This window comes from Dromaius novaehollandiae, chromosome 10 (assembly GCF_036370855.1).
Source record: "Dromaius novaehollandiae isolate bDroNov1 chromosome 10, bDroNov1.hap1, whole genome shotgun sequence".
NCBI classification, from domain to species: domain Eukaryota; kingdom Metazoa; phylum Chordata; class Aves; order Casuariiformes; family Dromaiidae; genus Dromaius; species Dromaius novaehollandiae.
In genome coordinates, this window is record NC_088107.1 from 12,720,669 (window position 1) to 12,742,744 (window position 22,076).

The following is a 22,076-nucleotide window of genomic DNA, read 5'->3' on the forward strand; positions in this document are numbered from 1 at the left end:
ACTATGTCTCCTTTAAGATGAAAAGGATGGTTTGGCTGTTAGTCTTCGTGAGTCTCAAAAACTCTACCAGAATGGAAAAGAACGGGAGGTGCATCTTGAAGGTCAAATAAAAGCACTTGAAACCCAAATTCAGACTCTTACTGCCAATGAGGAGCAGGTACTACTGATTGTTTCTAAACTGTTAATTGTAGAAGATTTCTACAGTTATACTTATGGCATTTTTGCATTAAATATAAGTATTACACTTTGTAGTCTTCTGGCATGCTGTTCATTATCAGAAGTTGAATATATGATGAATAAATAGGAAGCTTTGGTGGAAAAATAGCTTGTATTAAAATCCAGGCAGTATATGAGGATTTTTAGCAATTCTTGCATGGAAAACCTGTGAACTGACATACAGAATATTGGAGCAAAAGTTAAATGAACAGAACTTCAGCTTGTTCTGGAAACTTTGCTGCATTGGTTTGGAAATATTCTGTCAATATTCACTTAACAGGTTGAGCAATACCTATGGCTTTGAAAAACAGTCATATTACCTACTAATAGGGGATATTCTTTCAAAAGCTAAATGTTAAAGGCCTTCTTTAATGATGAAACTTTTTTTAACATTGTGTTCTTGGACCAGCCTTTGGTTTTAAGTGAGTCACTTTGGCTACAGCAGTCAGGCTCTAATGAAAACAGTTATTTTGACATACTGCATTCCTTAAGCCGTGTCAATAACCTCTCTCATACGGGCTCATTTGGGGTTTTTGTTTTTGTCTGTTCCTGTCTGGCATGCCTCTTGGGATGCTTTATAAGACCTTCACTGTTACGCCTGTGTCTCCATGACTCAAAACAGGATGTTTTTACTCTTTGGTAGATAAATACACTGGAATTCAGATTGTGCTGATTATCTTAACATTCGTGGCACAAAACTGTAACCATCTTTAAGGACCCCTTCTTCCTTTCCTCCCTCCAAGTAACAGAAATATAAAAATTACATATCTGGGACAGGAGTCTGGAAAGTACAGCATTTCTAGTGGAGCATATTTTATCTTCAGCTGACAGATATAAAATTAAAGGCCCCTTCAAATAGGGTATCTTGAAGTAAAGACTTCCATATTTAAACAGTACTGCATCAACCTGCTCTACTTCCCTTATACTTTTTCTTGGCATCTGTGAAAGAACAGTAATCACTTCTGGTTACTACTTCTAAATTGCTTTTGGTGGGCAGGAGACGCACAAAGTGCCAACTTAAATAGAATGTGCTTGCTTGTTTTTTCTCCCCAAGCTCCTTGTTCCTCAAGATGGTGATTGATTATTTTAAGATACTTTTTAGACAAAGATGTAAGTGAACTGTTTGTGAATATCGTTTTGGTGTGGGTGGATTTCTTGTCTGTGGCGGAGTGTACCAAAACAGTGAAGAGACAGCACGAGGCAAATCAAATTCTCAGCTGAGTTACTGAAAGGATGGAAGTAGTGACAGACCAGGTCTGTAATTATACTGAGGCTATTTTGGCTGTTTTGTTTTACGGTAGTTTGATGGGATGCTGATTTCTTCTGTCTTTCAAGATCTAGGTGCAGATTTCCCCACTTAATGTGCCTTTCTTTACAACGGGATGCTTTATCTAAGGATGCTTCTTGAGTTTTATGAAGGGGTATGGGAGCTCAATAAAACCCTCGGTAAAAGTTAATCAGCTGAGTGGAGATATACAGAGAGGAAGGTATCTTAAAATACACCTAGAGCTCTCAAGTTTCACTGATGAAAGTGCTGGAAGCTTGATCATATTTAACTGACATTCTGGTTTTAGCCTTACTTATTTCACTCTTAAATGACTTAATAGATTATTGTTGAAATACTAGATTTCTCATAGGAGTTCCAGCTCTAAAAAATTCTCACTCATTTGAGAAACTGTTAACATTTAAGATATGCAGCTTTACAGACCTACTCTAATACTGTTCCTGCAGCTGTTGAAGCAGTCCAAAGTGGCAGAGGTAGCCATAGAAAGCATGCAGAAGCAGCTGTTAGAACTTCAGCGGTCAGATGCCCTTCAGCGAGCCAGAGAACAACACGAGGCCATTATTTCAGCGCTCAAGCAAAAATATGAAAAAGAAGTATTATCATTAGAGCAGAAACTTAATACCACAAACTCTGCACTCCGAGAGCAGGTAAGAATGGATTTTGGGACACTGTTGCAGATGCTGTAGAGCTCCGCAGCCCTCCTGAACAGCATTTCTTGACCTGTAATCATAATTTTCCCATCTGAAAGTTGTTAACTAAATGGAAAGAAAATTATTCATAGGTCTCAATATTATGAAGTTTATGTGATATGTTCTTGTAAAAATCTCCAGACACTGATATTGTGGGAGCTTGCATGTAACAGATGTAGAGAAGGCTCTGTTTTACCGGAGGAGGCAAGAATTCGCTTGGTTTCCTTTCTGAGATTTCATCCTGTACACAATCCTATTTATTTATTTATTTATTTTAAGGTATTTAGGAATAAATCTGGTAAGGAAAAGGACTACTTGAGAAGTGGTCTGATATTTTGCTGCAAGACAAACTCTTTAACAAACTGACTAATCCCCAAGCTTTGCGCTCAAAATGGCCGAGGATTCTTAACCCTGGGACAGTTGCTTTTATTTTAGAAGTAGGGGGTTAAAAGAAGGAGGGGAAAAAAAGAAAGCTGTCTTTAAGATGGTACTTGATATATTCAATAGGATTTGTCATGATTATAGAACTTATTATTCTACTTAACATTTAATAAGAGTTGGTTATGCTATTAAATATATTCAAAAGGTGTAGTCTATAGAGTCCTCAGGAAATTGTCCTCTTCTTTCACATGAGGGAAATTAGAATTCAGTTTCTTTAAAATTCCTTTCTCGTTTGTAACATGAATAAAAATAATCTCGCTTCCCAGAAAGAGCTTTGCAATCACCTAGGAGAGCATGTTAAGCAACTTGAAAAAATGCTAGAAGAAAACAAATGCGAAAAAACTGAAATAATAAATCGACTGACAAGGAGCCTCGAAGAAAGCCAAAAGCAATGTGCAAACTTACTGCAAACAGGTCAGGTTTCTTGCTCATACCTTATCTTTCCTTGCAGACATGACTCAAACTTTTTGAAGTATGGAATAGCACATCTGTTTTCCTATTGAAATGGGATCTACATCAGTCTAAATGCATATTAGACTGTTTCCTACCCAGTACATTAGCCAGATTTCACTGAAGTTCTGTTTAAATAAAAGGTGGGGAAGAAATACAGCAATCTCAAAATTAAAACTTCTAATTTTTGAAAAGTTTGAGTGTAAACAGCCATAACTGTTTTCAATAGGTAGGTATTTCTGAGTAGAGCTGTGCTGTTGCACACAGTTCTGTACTACAGTAAGAGAATAATTCAGCGTATATTGCCATTCCACATTCAAATTTAATGAAAAATAATTGTTTTGTAGTTGGAGGTTGATTCTCAAGAATTAATATCAGTAGGATAATGTTAAGTGTGTGAGATTTTTTTGCCCTTTATGTATGTGGCTTGTACCTACCTTTGCGCATTGAAGTCTTTTGTTTTTTTTATTATGTGTCTTTTCATAGAATCCAACCATCTTGACTAAATTAAATGTCTTAAAGGATCCTGATCTGAGAACCTGCTCTGCTTGAGAACTAATAGTCTAGAAAAAAGTCAGTGTCTGAAAATGTCAGGATGAAGGGGAGTCTTACTGTTTTTTTAAAATGCAAATACATAATTATGAATGTGATAGGATATTTAAGAGTGTAACTGCCAACTGAAGAATGACGGTGGTTTTTGCTTTGTGCTATATTTATCAAATACCCTAAAGAAAAAAAAAAATGGCAACTTTATAAGGCTAGTCTATTAATCTTGTGAGGAGAGGAAAGTGAGCTGTTTTCCAAGATAGTCCTGTTCCTGCTGACTTTCTGGCACAGGTACATGATTTTGTTTTGCTTCTGGTGGCGTGCAAGGACAGTGAATGTTTGTCATGTCTTGCTACTCATGGCTTTTATTTTAAAGCTACCATTAAAAATTCTGAAGAAATAAAGCCACCATAATAGTTCTAAGCTTTAAACAAGCTGCTGTTTAGAGAACTGCAGTAACCTTCATCTCCTCAATATATATCTTTTCCTATGATTGTTTCTATTTTGTATTAAGGACCTCAAGGAAACAGAATAATGCCTTTTATGAGAGTCAATGTCACTATTTTTAACCATGATTTTTTTTCAGGTGTCATGGTTTTTCTTGCATATTTATATTTCTCTTTCCCTCCTTCCTGCCCTTTCTTTCCTGCAATAGGCTCAGTACAGGAGACAAATCAGTTACGGCTTCAATTGCAACAAGCTCAGTCTGCGCACACGATAAGCAATAACATGAACAAGGCTTTGCAGGTTAATTCATTTTATTAAATAAGTTACCATTTTGATTCTACAGAGGGGCATTAGGGGTAAGAGGTCGGTAGGCTGAAACTTTTTGTCTGTTTTGGGAAACAGCATGTCTCCCTTCAGTAAAGGATTATATGCTCCTTCTTCTCCCAGTATTGCATGTTGGACTTCTTTAATTAAAAAAAAAAAAATGTATATTGTATGCAGATAGTAGCACAAACTTGATATCATGCATCTATCCAATCAGCTTATGGAACAAGAAGAATCTAAATTTGCAAGTGCTGTGTTTAGACATGACCAGGAATCTCATAAATGAGGCTATAGGAATAATTTAGAAATACTATGTTCTGAAATCTACCTATTGCCAACAAGAGGGAATGCTAAGGATTCCTCTGGGAAATATGGTTGGAAGTCCATGTTTACAGTATAGTTTGAGTATGTGACTTGTGTAAATCTGTCAGCTTGGAAGCAATGACTCCTGATAAGTACTAGAGTAATAGTCTATTTTCACAGATAATATATACTTTTTTTTGTGTAATAAAATAGTTGATGACAACAGTGTGGCAGGAAGGAAGAAGTAAGAGCAAAAGAAATCATACTTAATTTCATAAATCTATAAGAAAAACAACAGGAAAGTATTAAGCGATAGAAAACATTCCCCAATTTGTAGATTTAACTTATGCTTTGCTGGAGGAATCAAAAATGATAGTGTAACAACATTGTGTATTGTAGAATTAAACCAATGCTAGAATATTCTAATAAGGTTACCATTTAGAAATAAGAGCACTATATATCTGTTTTTTAGGAAGAGGCATCATTAGGCCTGATTTGTTTGCTTGGAGTTTCTATGCTCAATGTAACTCATTTCTGTTTCTTCCTTTAAGGAAGAATTAATGGAACTGAAGGAAGAAATAACTTTGTATGAATCTGCTGCCAAGCTTGGAGTATTTCTGAACGATGCAGGTGGAGAGCTGAGTGAATCTTATGTAGATATGGGAATTAAAAAAATCAACTGGAAAAAATCAAGGTTCTACAGGTATTGAGTGATTCTTATTCAAAGCAAAATATAAAGCCCCCAAGGAGTTATACAAGTAATCCATAATACCTGATTTGTTAATAAAAGATAGTTTTATAGGATCAGTATGTAATTACTTGCAAATATTTGAAATATATATTTTTAGGGGAACTGGGAAACTGGAAACTGAATTAATCCCGTAATTTGGATGCCTAATTGCTGGTTAACAAATCTTCAAGCTTTATAGCGCCAGTATTGCTTTTCCTTGGGTGTGAGACTTGTTGTCCTTTTGGTGGTGTTTTGGAGGGAGGGGGGTATTGTAAAATGAAGTAGATAAGTATTTTTACTGTAAGCTGAAAGTTTGCTCTAAAACCCAAAACCTCTAATAAAGCTTTTGTATCAATTACCACCAGAGTAAGGTAGAAAGCACTTCACAGGTGCAACAAAGTTATGAGGAATTTCTCTTACTATGCCTAAAACAGTGTCATATGGCATGGGAGATTTGCTTATGTTCCAGAAAACTTAAACCCTGCTTAACTGTAGCTTACTCCATATGGGTAAAATCTGGAATGTGTAGGAGAGACTATAGTAATGTGCTTGCACACTCAATTTGTATGTGGGCAGCAACTTAATGTTTCAGTAAAAGGCAACCATATCTTCTTTGCCCGTAGAAATGCATGGTCTTCATGTTGATTGTGTGGATATATGTGTGGATATCTTTTTGCTCAAATGATTCCACTTAGTTACTTAATTCTAAAGCTGTCTTTTAATACAACCAATCAAGAGTTGTTTCAAAACACCTCACGTAATATAAGAGCAAATATTTTACGGAAATAGCAGAATGAAAAAATACTCTTTTATATATTAATTACAGCATGATAAAGCATGCAACTTCTGTGTTCATTTCTCTCATTCTTTTTACTCCTATCTCTTATACTTGAACCACTGTTTTGCTGGTAGCTTTAGTTGCTCTTTTGCTACAACTACCTTTCAGATATCTCTGTGTGTAGGTTATTTTGTTATTTGCTTTTTATAAAACAGAACTGGTTGTGTCTTTCCTACTAGTGCAATACAAAATAGAGACCCGGATAAAGAACTTTCTAAAGATGAAATTATCATAGAATTAAAAGCTGAACTGGAACGCTTATTAAGCAGTAATAAAATGAAGAGAAACCAGATTATTCAATTACAAAATGACCTTACAGATTGCCAGAAGGCATTAGAGGAATTCAAGCAGTTGCTGAAAGCAGAAAAAGCATCAAAAGCCTCAGAGGTTTGTTCTTTCAACTTTTTATTTATTTATTTTTTTTAAAGGTACTTGTGGAAGTGCACTGGATTTAACTGAACCAAACCAACATTTAAATCTTGTATGAAAACAGACCAAAGAATTTACTTGAAGCTGTGTATTTATTGCAATTAAGTAAATTTGTGTTTGATCTGAAGGACAATTTTGCCATTTTGGTGATACCTTGTTCTGTATCCTCAATGAAGAAGAGAACCTGAAGAAATCTCAGAACTTGGGTAGCATCTCCCTTATTAGGTGTGCTCTGATATGAGGGCTTGCGTGATAGCCATTAATGGCCACTCTGTGCGCTTTTTTTTTTTTGGTCAGAACTCTATTCTATTGGGGAAGATAAGCCTCGTTTAGTCAAAGACCTCATAATTTCTGTGAGAAAGGTGATAGAATTCGTTTGAACATGGAACACCAAACAAATTACCTTCTGATGATTTCATTATGTAATTGGATCACTGAAGAATCTCCTCCATATTGCATCCCTCTTCACCCTAATATTTTAACGTGCCTCTATAACTTGGACAAACTTGTAATGTCTGCTCTTGTAATCTGTAAATTGTGACTTCGATGTGGGATAGGAAAAGAATATGCTTAAAAAGTATGCTCTCAACTGGACGGTAGCTGCCATTCAGCTTGCAAACTGGATATTGAGTGTGCGCTTCTTTGAAACTTCAAAATTCTATGTATTTCAAGAATTCATCCAGAATAACAGTGATACTGTTTGTATACTTTGTACTGCAATCATTTCCTTCTTTCTTTTATAAGTAAAATACTTGTTCAACAATTGTAACCTTTTTTTAAAGCATCAACTTCTAAAGCAAGTATACCTTGAAAGATCTCATTTTAATTCTGTTTTGTTTTAGCCTGTGAAAAATCTGAATGATACTTTGGTGGATAGTCCATCTGTTTCTGAAAATCTTAAGGAGGAGGTTCTGAGACTCAGAAAGGCTAATGAAACTTTGATGCAAGAAGTTGAGGTGAGATTGAAATGCTGTATATTCCTTTAAAAAAATAAGTAAATAAAATTGACCAATAAAATTGTGCCAAAATCTGCAGTTAAGTTTCCTTAAAACCCTTCTATTATTTGACCTTTGTCCAGAGCCATACTCTGACTATTGAAGAACTGAAATCAAATGAGGAAAAACTGAAAAATTCAAATCAAGACCTCTGTTATCAGATGAGACAGATGATTCAAGATTTTGATGAGGATAAACAAGAAGCCATTGACAGGTAAGCCTGTGAACTCTGTTTAGTTCCATTTGCTAACTTTTGTCCTGTGTGTGTGTCTTTTTGCACCAGCTATCTGTAAGGAGGGCAGCATTAAAACTGTAGTTTTACTTAAAAAGAAAAAAAAAAACTTATTAAAAAGAAAACCCAAGTAGTATTTTCCTCTCTCCAAATCATAGGTGTGAAAGAATGTATCAGCAACATCATGAGGATACAAAAGCCCAGTTTGAGAAAGACCTCATGGAGAGATATGCTGCAGAAAAACAGCAGCTTATTCAAACTTACGAAGAGACAATATCACAGTTCAAGTAAGGCTTCTTTGGTTTCTCCTCTTTTACTGAAACTTTTGCACTTCCTATCTAGCAGTCGATGCTAGTTACACTTTTCTACAAAAAGCTTGCTGTCCTCTGAATGTAAAGACTAAATAATTGATAATAAATAAAATGTGATCTGAAGGGCTGACATAGAGGAACTGAACAGAGAGATGACTGCAGTGAAAGAATGTTATATAGCTGTCTGTGGTGAGAAGGACACCTTGGAAGCTACTTTAAGGCAGAAATTTGAGGAAGAGCGGCAGCTGAGAGAAGAGAAGGTACTAATGAAAATACCTCTAAATTGTATCATTTCAGACTGTTTCTTTTTAAAATATATCCAGAAAAACATTTAATTTAATAATTGTTTTGGGAAGACATTTGGAAGCTATGCAGTTATATCAGATATTTAAACAAGTATGGCCTGTTGGTCATTGATTTAAGCTGGTGCTATGTCCTATAGTTTAAAATAGAGAAGTAACCCCTCCCAATAGCTACTAATTTTCACATAGTGATGTTTTTAGGTCGTAACTATGACTCTTTACAGGGCTGAGTCAGCAATGTGAATTCTCACATTTGTGAGACTTCTTCAGAAAAGCACTTAGTGACCATAGATGTTGTTATCTCATTATTGAAAGCTCTAAACTGAAAATATTATTTAATAATAAATTTAATTTACTGCATTGATTTAAAAACTTGCTTTGCTTTTCCAAAGATATCAGTGTGAAATGACTTAAATAGGTCAGCTGTCTTGCTAAGAAAGTACAGTAAAGATGTGCAGCTTAAAATATGCTGGAAGTAAAGATGCTGACTAAGAAAATTTCTTTTGGAGTAACTCACTCCAAGTAGTTCAGATATCATGCCTTAAAACACCTCTTAGGAGAACTAAACCTCTTGTATAGATGTCATTGGTAAGATCAGTTCACAGGCCCTAGGGAGTTGATCAAATATCTTCATGCATTCTAATCGCTTTGTTCCAGAACAGTTTGCTATGCCTTGGGGAAATGAATACTGTTATAGAAGTGAGTCCAAACTGATGTTCCTTGTATGCTTTGTGGGCTTTTTCTTTTGTTTCTTCTTTTTTTTTTGTCTAGCTTAAGAAACAACTACTAGAAGAGAAAGAAGACTCACTTAACCATCTCAGGACTGAGCTTGAAGAGAAGTGCAACAATTCTATTGTAGCAGCAAAGAACCAATGGATGAAAGACAAAGAAATTAATATTAAACAGCAGGTTGAAAAGGAAGTTGCATTAGCCAAAGTCCACTGGCAGAAAGAAGAGAAAGAGGTGTGGAGCTTATACTGGGGGGTTCGAAGTTACTTTTTTCAGAAGGAAAACTTGTATATAGATGCACTTAAATTGTTATTCTGCCATTTAAAATAGTTGTTAAAATGAGAGATCCTTAGGAGCCTCTGAAGTCAATAGGTATTGCGCACACTGTAGGGATGTCTTATAATCATAGCTAATAACCTGCTGAAGTGTTTTGACTTAGTGTCTGAGTGAATGGTTACGCTTTCTATTTTTCTTTCGGGGGTCATATAAAACTCCTTTGTGTATCTCCCATCCCATTGGTTAAAGCTGTGGTGTAGAGAAACAAAAGCATTCATTCTTTACCAAGTGTATAGTCAGAAGTGTCATTGGGGGAAGGAAGGACCAAGTATAAAAGGATCTAGTAAGAAGTGTCTCACAGTTAAATTTTATTGTTCTTCAGAAATGTAGATGTCTGGCTTGGATGGAAGAAACACACTGCCTTCTGAATGTGGTTTTGCTCTTCTGTCAGGCTTATTGGTGTAAACTGAGTTTCTTCAGTATGGATTTTGTTAGATGATGGGGAAGTTTTAGTTATTTAGACATGGGGGAGATTTCTAAAAAAAAAAAAAAAAAAAAAAAGTGTGTGTGTGTGTATTTTCTTCCATAGAATAAAGAACAAGTCATTACAAAAATAGAAGGAGAATGGCAAAGTAGACTGGAAGAAACGAGAAGAATTTTAGTTGAATATAATAACTTCAGCAGCCAAACTGACCAAGTAACAGTTATGGACGAAACTTCATCTAAAGAATTAGCAAGGATTGTTGAGGACCAGAAACTGCAGCTCCAGAAGGCATTGAAAGAAAAGATGGCCTCTGAAGAGGCCTTAAAAGAGCTTGAAATAGAACTGGAAAATAAATACCATAAAAATCTTGCCAGCCAGGTAACAAATAACTGTTCTATCTGCGTGGAGCCTGTAGAACTGACATGTGCAAATGTGCAGAACAGGTCTAAATATGTTTTAGGCACTGTCACCTTAGCTATTCCTGAGTAACTTGTACTCATGATCTCCTGAAGAAGCAGTAGCCTATAAGCATGTGTTTTGCTATCTATTAATTTTTCACACCTTACACAGTTGAAGTTTTGCAGGAATTTTGAACAAACTGAGCAAAACTAACTTACGGCTTATACCATTTTATTAAGGAAAACATGCTTAGTACTGTCCTCATTTTGGTAGATGCAAACAAGAAATGCAGCAGATGCAGCAAGCCTTATTTTTAACTTCTATAAAAATAGTCAATTCAAGCTGAATTCTTTTCTTCTTTCACTACTATGTATAAGTAGTAATGAAATTGTTTTCAGTGGTGGTGATTGAAGTAGCTTCTATTCCCTGTTTATAGGTAGATGCAGCTTTAACCCAAGCTCGTGTCAGGTGGCTACAAGAATTAACAGACCTCAAAGAGTATAAAACAAATCTAAAGGCAGAACAAGAAAAATGGGAAAGGGAACACAGAGAGACTGCAGCAAAGCAGGTAGCGCAAAATACTTGTGTTATATGTATTGCTAAACTGTTCGGTCTTCTAAATCTTACACACAACCAGAGGACACTTACGAACGTAAGTGGAGAATTGTTAAGGAGGCGTATTTCTCGTGTCCTTTGGCATTGAGGCTTTTTTGCCTGTAGGATTGTCTTTTATGAAATAACTTGAAAATCACTTCTGAAAGATTGCTAATGATCGACTATTTGAGAGAGAGAAATAATAAAAGTATAATCTCTGCAGAGTGAATCAGTGGGTAATCCAGAGCCAAGTAGGTTTATAGTTGAGTAGGTAAGAAAAATATAATGTGAGATAAAACTAATAGGAGTCATTGAGTGGAGAGGTTATAACTATCCCTTATATAAACTAATGGAATGTTCTGTCCAGGTTGTCAACATCTAAGGAAGGATATTGATATTCTGTGGCCTTTTTGTCAGATAATTACAAGCAAGTCTGCTAACAAGAACATGTGCATTTTGTTCTTTAAAGGGGACATGCTTAGTCTTCTGATCAGATTGCTTCATGTCAGTCATAGAATCACAGAATAACTTAAGTTGGAAGAGACACCTGGCGGTTATGATTCAAGCTACCCTTCACCTCTGCCTTCCAAGCAGGGCCAACTTGATCGTTTATACCATTGTGACCAGATAAACGCTCATTCTTTGCCAAAAATATTGGTGCCCCGCATCAATGTGATGGAAGAGGAATGATCCTCCAGGATCTCCATAAGAAGCTGAAGTCTCTTTTGGCTGAAAGAATTTTGTGGCCTTGAATGAATGACCACTTCCAGTTTTATAGTCTCTATATTAAGTTACGCTGCAGGGGGTGATGGGGTGTGTGGGGAAGGCTGCTGGGCTTATCTTACTCAACAGTACAATGAAATGTAAGGGAACAACATATCAAATGGTTTAATATATGCTGGTGGTATTCAGCTGTTTCTTGGGTCTTGATGCAGTTCATTGTGTAGTGCATCATGCTTTAAAATGAATTGTGTATTTGTTAATGAGCTGTCCCTGTTATATTCACTAGTTAGCTCTAGTTCTCTCAGCTGCTGAAGAGAAATGGAAGAAAGAATTTGAGAATACAGAGAAATCCGGACCACGAATGAAAGAACTTGAAGAAAAGGTACTTTCTCTCAGAAAGGAATTGGAACTAAAGAAAGAAGAAATCCCTGCAACTATCAAAGCAGAAGTAGCAAAAGCCCGTGCTCACTGGAACAAAGAAAAGCAAGAAGAAATTCTCCAGATCCAAGAGCAAAATGAAAGAGACTACCGTTCATTTTTAGATGATCATAGAAACAAAATTAAAGAGGTACTTGCAACAGCAAAGGAAGATCTTGTAAAGCAGAAAAATGACTTCTCTATTCAGAAAGAGGCAGAAATAAAGATGTTACTAGACCAAAAGCAGCGAGAATGGGAGGCTGAGCAAACAAAGAGACTTCAGGATGAAATTAATCGATATGAAGAGAGGATGCTGTTTGAACTTGAGTGCTTGTTAAGAGAAATCCATGAAGAACTAGTCAACTGCACAAATAATGAGCCTTCTTGGAAGGATAAGTGTTTCAGTACTCCTGTTCAATTAAATCATCAATGTAAAGAGAAACTAAAGGCTTGCCTACAGAAGGCTTACAGAAGCACAGTTTCCACAGCCCTGGAAAAGGCTGAGCAAGAATGGAAAGAGGTAATGTTTCTGTAAATTATAATTACCAACCAGAAGAGAGATTTGGGAAATGACAGTTCAACTCCATGTTATTTTCCCCTAATTAAAAATACTCATGTGATCCTGAGAATCAGTCCTACATTTGAGTTTATTAATACCAGTCCTTTAGAACTGTAAAAGGAGAAAACTTCTAAAAGCAGAAAAATCTAGTCTAAAACAGATTATTTCCAGAAGTTTATGATGGAAGTGACAGAAAACCATGCTTACTGAGCTTTTGAGTTATCTCCAAATATTCCCCCACCACACACATCAAGCTGTACACAAGTGACAAACTGAAATATTTACTCAAGTTGTGTGGTAAGGATTTTGGTCTATACACATTTGTGTGTTAAATTGTTCACATCATCTGTGTATTTAGCAAGTATTAGGCACTTACCCTTTTAAAATAGGTTTGCTGTAACCTACTGATAAGTTCCTGACAGTCTTTTAAAGAAAGAATCCCCAAAACGTGGTATATCACCTCACTCTGCAGAGTATGTAGAAACAGCATGTTATTGATATCAACGTGAATTTTCTTAGAGCCAAAGTAAAACACAACATTGTTTTCCTAATTGCAACAGCACACAAAATAAATGATAAATAAACATAGCTGGAGCTCTCTGGCTTGCAGCCTAGAGATAAAATAGGGAAATAACATTTCATCTTCAGATTGTGATCTCAGTCAATTCCTTTGGAGTCAGTAAAATTACACTAATATAAAATCACTGTGAAGTTCTGGCCCTGATGATTAGTCCATCTACACAGCTAATTATCCTCTTTATGAAGTATCAACCATTGTGCCTTCACTAGACATTAATTTTCTGTTCCTTATTGTTCTTAAGAGCCTTGGTTTGAGCTGATGCCAGTATTTAGTGAAGATATTTATCCTGGAGTGTATCTTACTAAAGTAATTGGTGCTAAAATGAACATGCCAAACAGTAATCCACAGTAGATGGTTCTTGTATCTGTGACCTCTGCTGGGCCATTTAGTGGGAAGACTTCGCAGCCTTTTTGGGAGTAATTTAGCAGATTGTAATATTCCACTGAGGTGATTGCGTAGTGATGGTGGATCACATTTCTTCTTTTTTTTTTTCCCCCTTCTGATATAAATAAAGGTGAAAACACTTAATTCTTCTTGCAAATTATCTGTAGTGGAACTAAATAGTTGACCATTTTTTTATCTCAGGTATAATAATCTCACTTAACTTTGTGGTTTAAGAAATCCTTTTTTATGTGCCGGCCCAAATGAGGAAAACTGTCCTGCTACTCTTTTAGAGGAGTTTAGGACTGAGCAGAATTTTGTCCAAAAGCTCCTTTTGTTTTTCTGTTGTTTTGACAAATTCCTCTTTTGCAACGCTTATGCTTGCAGTAAGTTTTTGATTATGGGGAGCATCCCATCGGAAATGCCATTGCTACCCAACATTCAGCAGCTGTGGAATTATCCACAAATAGGACAGAAAAAGAAATTGTCTTCTTTTTCAAGAAAATGCGGCAGGGGGGTAATGGTGGAAATGAATATGAAATGATTTCTCATGACACTATTATCCAGTTTCCTAGTGGTATCAAGTTTCTGTTCAGAATTTAGTCTTTTAAATATTTTTTATATCATAAATTACATGATTAAAAAAAAGGAGAATCTGAGAGAATCTTGCTTAAGCTTGATGCATCTTTTGCAACAGATATGCATGCCTCTTGGTAAACCGTTGTTAATATGCAACTTCAAAGCACTGATTGGCTTGAACCACATTTGAAGTCTGTGCATGGTAGAGTCTTCCTCTTAATATGCATCCTTATTAATGTCTTTGCTCATGCTACCATAACATAACATAAAGAAAAGTGACATTATTTTTCTTGATGACTTTCCTGTCCCTCTACTAGCCATGTTTATGCAGAAACTTGCTAAATGAGTCCAAACCCTTTTTCTGTTGGATATGCCTTTGAATAGTTGAAGCTTGCTTATTTTTTCTAAAGACACTGCTTAGTTGTGTGCTGTTAAGGGTTATTGACACTTCTGAAGTAAAACTCTCAGGATAACCAGGTACCACTATTGCAGTGAATTATACTAGGTACAACTTTTGCATGTTAGAATAGAGCTTTCCCTCACAATTCAAGCTGCTATCTACAGTTCTATGACAGATTTTAAACCTAAGATACACTTACTAAAACTAATTGGGCCACTAGGGGTGACTCGTTCTTATTCCTAACATTAAGTTAGTGTTGAATTCTTTTTTTTTTTTTGGCTATGTATTGGGTTTTCAAATAGTGTTTTCAATTGCAGAAATACGAAGAGCTACTGAGTAAGGTAAATGAAAAAACATACTCCTGTGTGCAAAGTGGTGAAGGAGAAACTGGGGACATGGCAAGACCTGTATACAGTGCTGGACACCAAGTAGAAATACAAAGAATGCTAAGAAGACGGCCACCTTCACAGGAAACTGAAACAGATAAAGGTACTGATTTTGTTTTGATTTAAATTGATAGATCATATATCATACAGTTAAGCTTGTTAATAGTGGTCTTTAATAGTTGATAACTTATTGATTCTAATGCACACTCATTTAATTAGCGAATATATGGATGACAGAGGAAGATGTAGTTTTTCCCCACATTAACGTTGTTTAATGCTGCAGTAGCTTGTACTATATTAGAAATGCCCAAACTGCATGACAAATGGTACTGGTCTAGCATTAGTGATCTAATGTTAGACTTTAAGAGCTTTACTCTTAATAAATATTATTGGTAGCTTTCTGCTTTTTAAAGCTATTCTTCAGGAATGAATAGCTGTAGTATCTGCTGTAGATTTAAATACTCCTAGGTGGTTGTGGACAGAGGAATGGTAATACCCTCTATATTTGGCAGCTAGTAAGCAAGCCCATGTTGAGCGTGATATGCAGGATATAATCTAAACTGTGCCTTAAAAATGGATGATACTAAACTAGTGCTTTGAAGATCAAATAACATTGTAAACAAGATGAAGAATTCTGCCTTCACATAATTCTTGACATGGCAATGTCTTTTAATCTTCACCTGGCACAGTAGTTATTCAGATTCTTTTAATCAAGAACTTTGTTTTAGGAAACCTGAATTTGCAGGATGTCTTAGAGTGGCGGGGTGTGTGGGGTTTTTTTGTTTGTTTGTTTGTTTCTTTTTCTTTACAGCATCGTAGATCTTCCCAAACCATCATGCATACTATGGAGACAGCGTAGTTGGAGAAAGACTTGGGAGGCACAGAAATTTCTCTTGGGCTTTCTGTTTAGTTCGAGTTCTTATGCAACCAAAAAAACATAAAGCAACAAAACCCAAGAGAGTCTTTTGGCCTTATGCCTATAATGTGGCTTGAGTTCCTTCAACACCAAAATAACAAACCATCTATTAAACACAAAACAATACAAGCAATGCAGCTCTTCTGTCTCTAGAGCTCCCTGTCCTGGCTATAGAGAGCAGCCGTTGCTCTCCTGGAAGTAGCCCAGTCTTTGTAAATCTCTTAGCTTAACTAGACTCAGCCTCATGTGAGTCTTCGCAGCTGGGAACATCTCTCCTGCAGATGATTCCAAAAGCCCCTGTTTTGCGCTTGTTAAAGTTCAATGTGCAAATCTCATACCACTGTCTATGCTGAGACCTCTCTCTAGACTCAAAGCATCACAAATATGAGTGTATTGAGGCTGTGAGGGCTGAAAGACCTGATAGATACTGTAGCACATTCTGTTACTGGGATCCAGCCTCTTGTGATTCTTTTAACTGGACTAATACACTGTGTGCTTTCCTAGTGAAAGAAAGAATATATAAGTAGAGCACTGGAAATGGTAAGGTTGGGTTTGATTCTTCTTGGTCCCATGGGTGATGTATAACTTTTAGTAATTGCTGTTGCAGATCAGAAATGTAAGAAAAGGAACCTTTGGTCTCATGAAGATTTTTGTTCTGAATGCTGCTGCCAAGAGCTTGAAAAAAAGGAGACTGTGTGCCAGGATTTGAAAAGAAAGTTGGAGAAAGCCTGCAAACATCTTCAGCTTGCTGTAAGGGAGCACAAAGCGAAGGCAGAGCAAATCCAAGGTAAGGATTGTTACTCACCTAGAGAAATCTTTGAAGAGCTCTGCCTTGTTGGCTGTGTGGAATCTCTTTCATCTCTTGTCATATAGCTTTCAATGGATGTAATGGGAGTGTGTGTGTATAAAATAATATGCATATAGGAAAAAAAAACCTCTTGGCTCTAAATATTATGTATCACACTTACGTGTGTAATAAGAAAAAAAATACAGGAAGAATGAACACATAGCAGATGTACACAAATTCAAAGAACATGTGGATCCCATTGCCAGTGAGGGTTATACACATCATATATATATATAAAGAGTCTGGGAGGTCTTTAGCTGGCTCCTTTTGAGGCAGTGCTGGTACTGTGCACATACTCATCCCCCCATGGTAGGAGTATAAAGAGCAGAGTGGCCCCAAATGCTACTTAGTTCCTCTTGGCACCAGTGTTGTTAAGCCATTGTCCACAGTTTTCTTGTATCTTCCTGCAGTTAGTAATGTATTTAAGCTGTAGTTGTTCTGTTTTCTTTTCTCTTTTTTAATGTTGACCTAGGATTTAAGTAGTTCTTATGTAGTCTCATTGCCTTTTAAATCAAGACATTCTTTTTGTGTTGCTTTGCAACTTCCTGTGTGACTTTCTTCCTATGTGACAGGTATGTCACCCAATGATAGACAGCAAATACCTGGGCTGTTTACAGAAAGGTCATTCAAAGCAGGGAATCCTACCAATAGTATAGAAATGAGGCTCTTCTGAAGCTATTTCTGATGGAAAAAGATAATGCAAAGTAACTGACTTGAGAGTCCTCTACTGTAGGAGTCTGCTTCTGATTCAGGAGTGATACCCTCTGATAGTCTAGTTCTAACAAACAGTCCAGAGACTGGGAAGGTTTCAGACTATAGAGTGTGAGCATCTGTGAGCACTATAGAGCTGTCTCATAGCTTGTCCTCACACAGTCCTGCTCTGGGATAGTAGTGTTTTGCTGTGATGTTCTCTGTTGTCTAACACTTATTTTTGGTACTCGGCATCAGTATCAAATTCTGTGGACAGACTGATACTGCCTGATGGTAAAAACCTCCCTCAGACTTTGTCCTCAGTTTAGTTAATTGGAGCATTATCTGAATTGATATCACTACTTGTGTTTATCATGGATGCTCTTGCATCTGGTCTCTCTCATCCTTTCAGGATAGCAAAGTCCATCCTGTATTGCTTTATGTATCTCTTTAAAAGTCTCTACCCATAGTAGATACTGAGATAACAAGGATAACTGTTCTGTATTAAACCCCTTTTCAGTACCTGTGACTACTTCTCTTAGCTCTCCCTTTCTGGGCCTTGTATTTTGGCTGTTTACTCAGAGGAAGTCTCGCTGATTCATCTGTCTCTGCATGGTAGCAAAGATAACTTTTTTTTTTGTCTAGGTTGGTTTCTGAGAGCAGTTATAGAAAGAATGCCTGCTCTGCTTAGTTCCTCTGCTTGAGAACATTTTTCTTTCCTGTTTGAGGCATAATTTACCATGTGGCATAGGGTTCCCTTTCAGTTGGTACCTGAGGAACTCTTTTGCCCCTTATTCAGATATATGTAAGTCGGTAGAGGTCTTTGTTTTAATCATTGGAACAAAGAGAATGACATTCTCTCTGAAGGAAAACATGCTAGTGATTCGAATAAGAGCATCATTCTCCCTGCCATGTTTTAATCAGTTGAAGCTGTACACAGTAGTATTCAGGGCATTTTTAGGCTCTCCTTAGAGAATGTCAGGAATTGGACTTGCTGAACATCCTCGTTCAGGAGAGGTCTCAACTGCTTGCTGAGGGTCAGTAGCTCTATAGAGTTGTTTGGGCCTGCCTTGGTGAAAGATAATCATGGACACTGTAAACACATGTGGCAAGTGGTTGGCTCGGAGAGAGCAGATGCCAAGTAGTAGGTTATACCAAGGGACTAAGTACTCCTGTGTGCCAAAGACTGGTTTGTGGTGTGTGGGTTTTTCTCTTTTAAATATGAAAATTCTCATTTGCCTGCTTTAAAAAATTTTATGCTCAGCAAGGAGCAGTAAAAGCCATATGTTGTAAGGAAAACATTCTTGCCAGCTAGCAGACTTGTATGAGCAAGGCCAGGTGGGTAAATGACACAGATCTGCACAATATTATTTCTCTAAACTTTTTGTCCAAAACCATATAGCTTGTAAACTTCCTTGAGCACTAGCAAAAAATTAAGGATAATAAGAGATATGCTAATGAAAACAGAGGCTACTGCTGTCACTGAGAACATCATGGATACAATTGTCAAATGTTAAAAAATGAGATGCAAACCATAAATGAGGATCATTGAAGGCCATGATTTTTTCCAGACTTGGGAACTGTTGAATTTCTTCACTCTGTATTCCAAGATTGCTCCTTGCTTTTTGTTTTTTTCCATACATCATCCTAGAGAAGGAAGCAAAACCTAACTGTGTCTGTTTCCCAGGGCACTGTCCTTTATTTTCCTATATTCTATCCATGAAAGCTCTGATTCTTCCAGCAAATAGACTCTGCTTTAATAAGGCACACTCATCTTTGATTGTGGTGATGCTTTTTTCCCTCCTCCCCCCTCCCTTATGTTCACAAAAGAATTTCTGTGGATGGGTGCATTAGTGGTATCTCCAGCAAGCCTAGTCTTCCAAGGATAGGTAGAAACTGACACCAGTTCATATTGCTTTTCTTTACTAAAATAAGGAACCTAGTAATCAGCTGTAGATTTCATGGTTGTATCCAAGTTTGTCTGTCAGTTTTTCAAGTTACGGTAATTACCTATGCCCTTTTCAAAAATAATCATTTCCTTAGATCATATTAAATGGCTTGTAAATGGATTTTCAAGATCTTTAACTTCCACTTTAGAAAATGACACGCTGCTGTCATTACACTATCCGTACTTCATGGTCAACAGACTTTGGTATGGGCTCGAAGTCCGAAGCTTTGGGGGCCTTTTGTCGGCTCCATTGTTTGCTCATTCTCTGTGCTGACTCATTATAATATTTAAATAGTTTTAGAGGCATTGAGCACAATTCAGCATGAAAGTCTAACCGTTTTCTGTAATATTAGCTTGTGATTGTTAAGAAAAAAACATTTTATCTTTCTCCATCCCAAAGAAGCTACAATTGCTAACCCACAAACTAATCATTCTTTCCAGTGTTTGTCAAAACAACACGTGCTATTTCCCCTCCCTCCCCCCCATATGACCACCTGATATATCTGAAGTTTCACCTCCAGCTCAGGCTCAGTCATGACATATAAAGGCTTTAAGATTACTTACTCCTTAGACGATTTTGTATTCATACTTCAGTGAATTGAGTTCTGATCAATTTGTAAATGCTTGTCACTCTAACAGCTGTGTGCATGCTGTTGATGCTTTGTAATACTGAATTTTTACGCCAAAGATAGCAGTTACTATATAGTAACTTATGTTGAAGTCTACTTGAATTTAGAGAAGTACAATGAGTTATGGTTCCTGACTTGTTTTTTTAGAAAATGAGAAGGCTCTAGAGGCTCTGATTGCGGAAAACTCTGAGATGAAGATTAAACTCAAAGACCTGAGAACACCACCAAGGTATTTAAAAAAAAAAAAAAAAAAAAGGCGGGGGAGTTGATTTTTCGTAAGAAAAGCTGCCTTTCTTGTGCTGTATGACTTGCGTGCTTTTCAGGTCCCTGTCAGAGGGAGCCATCTCAAAACCTTGCACATCCTGTGACACTGTAAAAGGGCTGGAGGAAATGCGTGTTCAGTATATTAAAGCTGTGAGCAAGATTAAGAGTAAGTATTAAAGTATAAAAGGCTAGGAGAGCAAAGTAATTTACTTAGTTCTTCCTCCTTCTGCCAAATCACACAAGAATCTGACAGCAAAGTTGTATAGGAGTTACATTTGCTTTCTTTCTAGAGTAAACGTGAGAAATGGAATTATCTTGTACAAGGCTTCGTGTGATGACTTAAGCCTTGTTACGCCATCCTTACTTTGTACAATATTGTGTATTTTCAAATGGTAAAGTCTTTTTGTGAACTGATCTTGTTTCTCCAACAATCTGCCTACCCCTTTAGTTCATCCTGAGGGAAAACCTATTTCTCCTCTTGTACTGTATCCTGTGTTCTGGGCCTTCTGGGCTTTAGTCAGCAGCCTTTTGGCAGAGGAGAGGGGACTAAGTCCAATGCTAGGTCTTATTTGACAGCAGCAGGTCCCTAAGTGCCAGCTGTACTGCCATCGAAGAATTCCTGGACCCAGATTTACCAACATTCCTCCCAAATCCCTGCGCCTCGCGTTGCCTATTGGCTAAATGCTGCTGAGGAGCCAATTACAGCCAATGTGAAACATTAAACAAGAACTTAACTGGCTGGCTCTGGGTCCTGCACGGCATTTAGCCAATAGGCAACGCGAGGCGCAGGGATTTGGGAGGAATGTTGGCTGGTAAATCTGGGCCCTTGCTGCCTTGCTTCAAGTCTGCTAGACAGTCCCAGTTCCTTCTTCCCTTTAGGGAGTCAGTTCTAATGAAGTGTGTTTGCATAGGGGATATGCTTTGTTATATCCGTGAAAGTAAGGAGAGAGCGGCTGAAATGATTAAAGCGGAGGTTTTAAGAGAGCGCCAAGAGACTGCTCGGAAAATGCGCAAGTATTACTTGACGTGCCTTCAGCAGCTTCTTACTGATAATGGGAAACACGAAGGGTAAGTTCAATTATATTTGTCTGGGAATTAGTATGGCTTTTGAAAGAAGTGCATTAAACTTTGAGTTTAGTGTGGAGTTTGTCCAGTAGTGGTTCAGCCCGTCTTGGAACAAACCATGTCTAACCTGAAGCCTTGCTGGTCTGCTTTAGAAGTATCCCAGTAGGTTGGCTTGGGGTTCCCAGTGAGCTTCATGACTGAGAACTGTTGAGTAGTCTGGTATACTGTCTTTCTAGGGTTCTTTCATTCTCCCTAATATTTCTTTCAAGTAAAATGCAGGGTTGAAACAAAAAGGCACTGGGGTTTTGCAACTGTTGTACATCTTAATTTTTGAAAGGAAAACTGCTTTGAAGGTGATCTTTTAAGGTTGAGGTAGTAAAAATGCATTTGTTTTTCACTGCTTGTGTAAAGTATTAAGAAGACATAAAATACTTAAAACTAATTCTGCTTTTGTTTTTGGTGGTCCCCGGTCTCACTGGAAGACTTGCCAAGGTAGTCTGACCTTTCTGAGCCTTAATTGAAGAAGCAGGGCTGTTTTTGGATTGTTAACAAATCTTTCTCTGGAATGTGTGTATGGCAGCCGATCACTTGTATTTTTTTTTAATGCCTATTTAACAGTCTGTATTAAGAAACACCTCTAGATGTGCAGTGCCTTCGACTTGGCAGTTTTCT

General features: G+C 37.1%; 1 protein-coding gene across 1 annotated transcript in view; it reads left to right on the forward strand.

The window, feature by feature from the left end:
• Positions 1–22,076, forward strand: part of CEP152 (centrosomal protein 152) — a 35,007-nt gene that overhangs the window by 10,759 nt on the left and 2,172 nt on the right. The window contains 19 exon segments of the mRNA XM_026097069.2: positions 18–157; positions 1,948–2,148; positions 2,898–3,045; positions 4,283–4,374; positions 5,253–5,404; positions 6,449–6,656; positions 7,541–7,654; positions 7,777–7,907; positions 8,084–8,212; positions 8,361–8,496; positions 9,310–9,501; positions 10,133–10,405; positions 10,863–10,994; positions 12,030–12,680; positions 14,977–15,148; positions 16,569–16,748; positions 20,223–20,304; positions 20,399–20,505; positions 21,251–21,407. Of these exon segments, the coding sequence (XP_025952854.2) occupies positions 18–157; positions 1,948–2,148; positions 2,898–3,045; positions 4,283–4,374; positions 5,253–5,404; positions 6,449–6,656; positions 7,541–7,654; positions 7,777–7,907; positions 8,084–8,212; positions 8,361–8,496; positions 9,310–9,501; positions 10,133–10,405; positions 10,863–10,994; positions 12,030–12,680; positions 14,977–15,148; positions 16,569–16,748; positions 20,223–20,304; positions 20,399–20,505; positions 21,251–21,407 (3,397 nt within the window).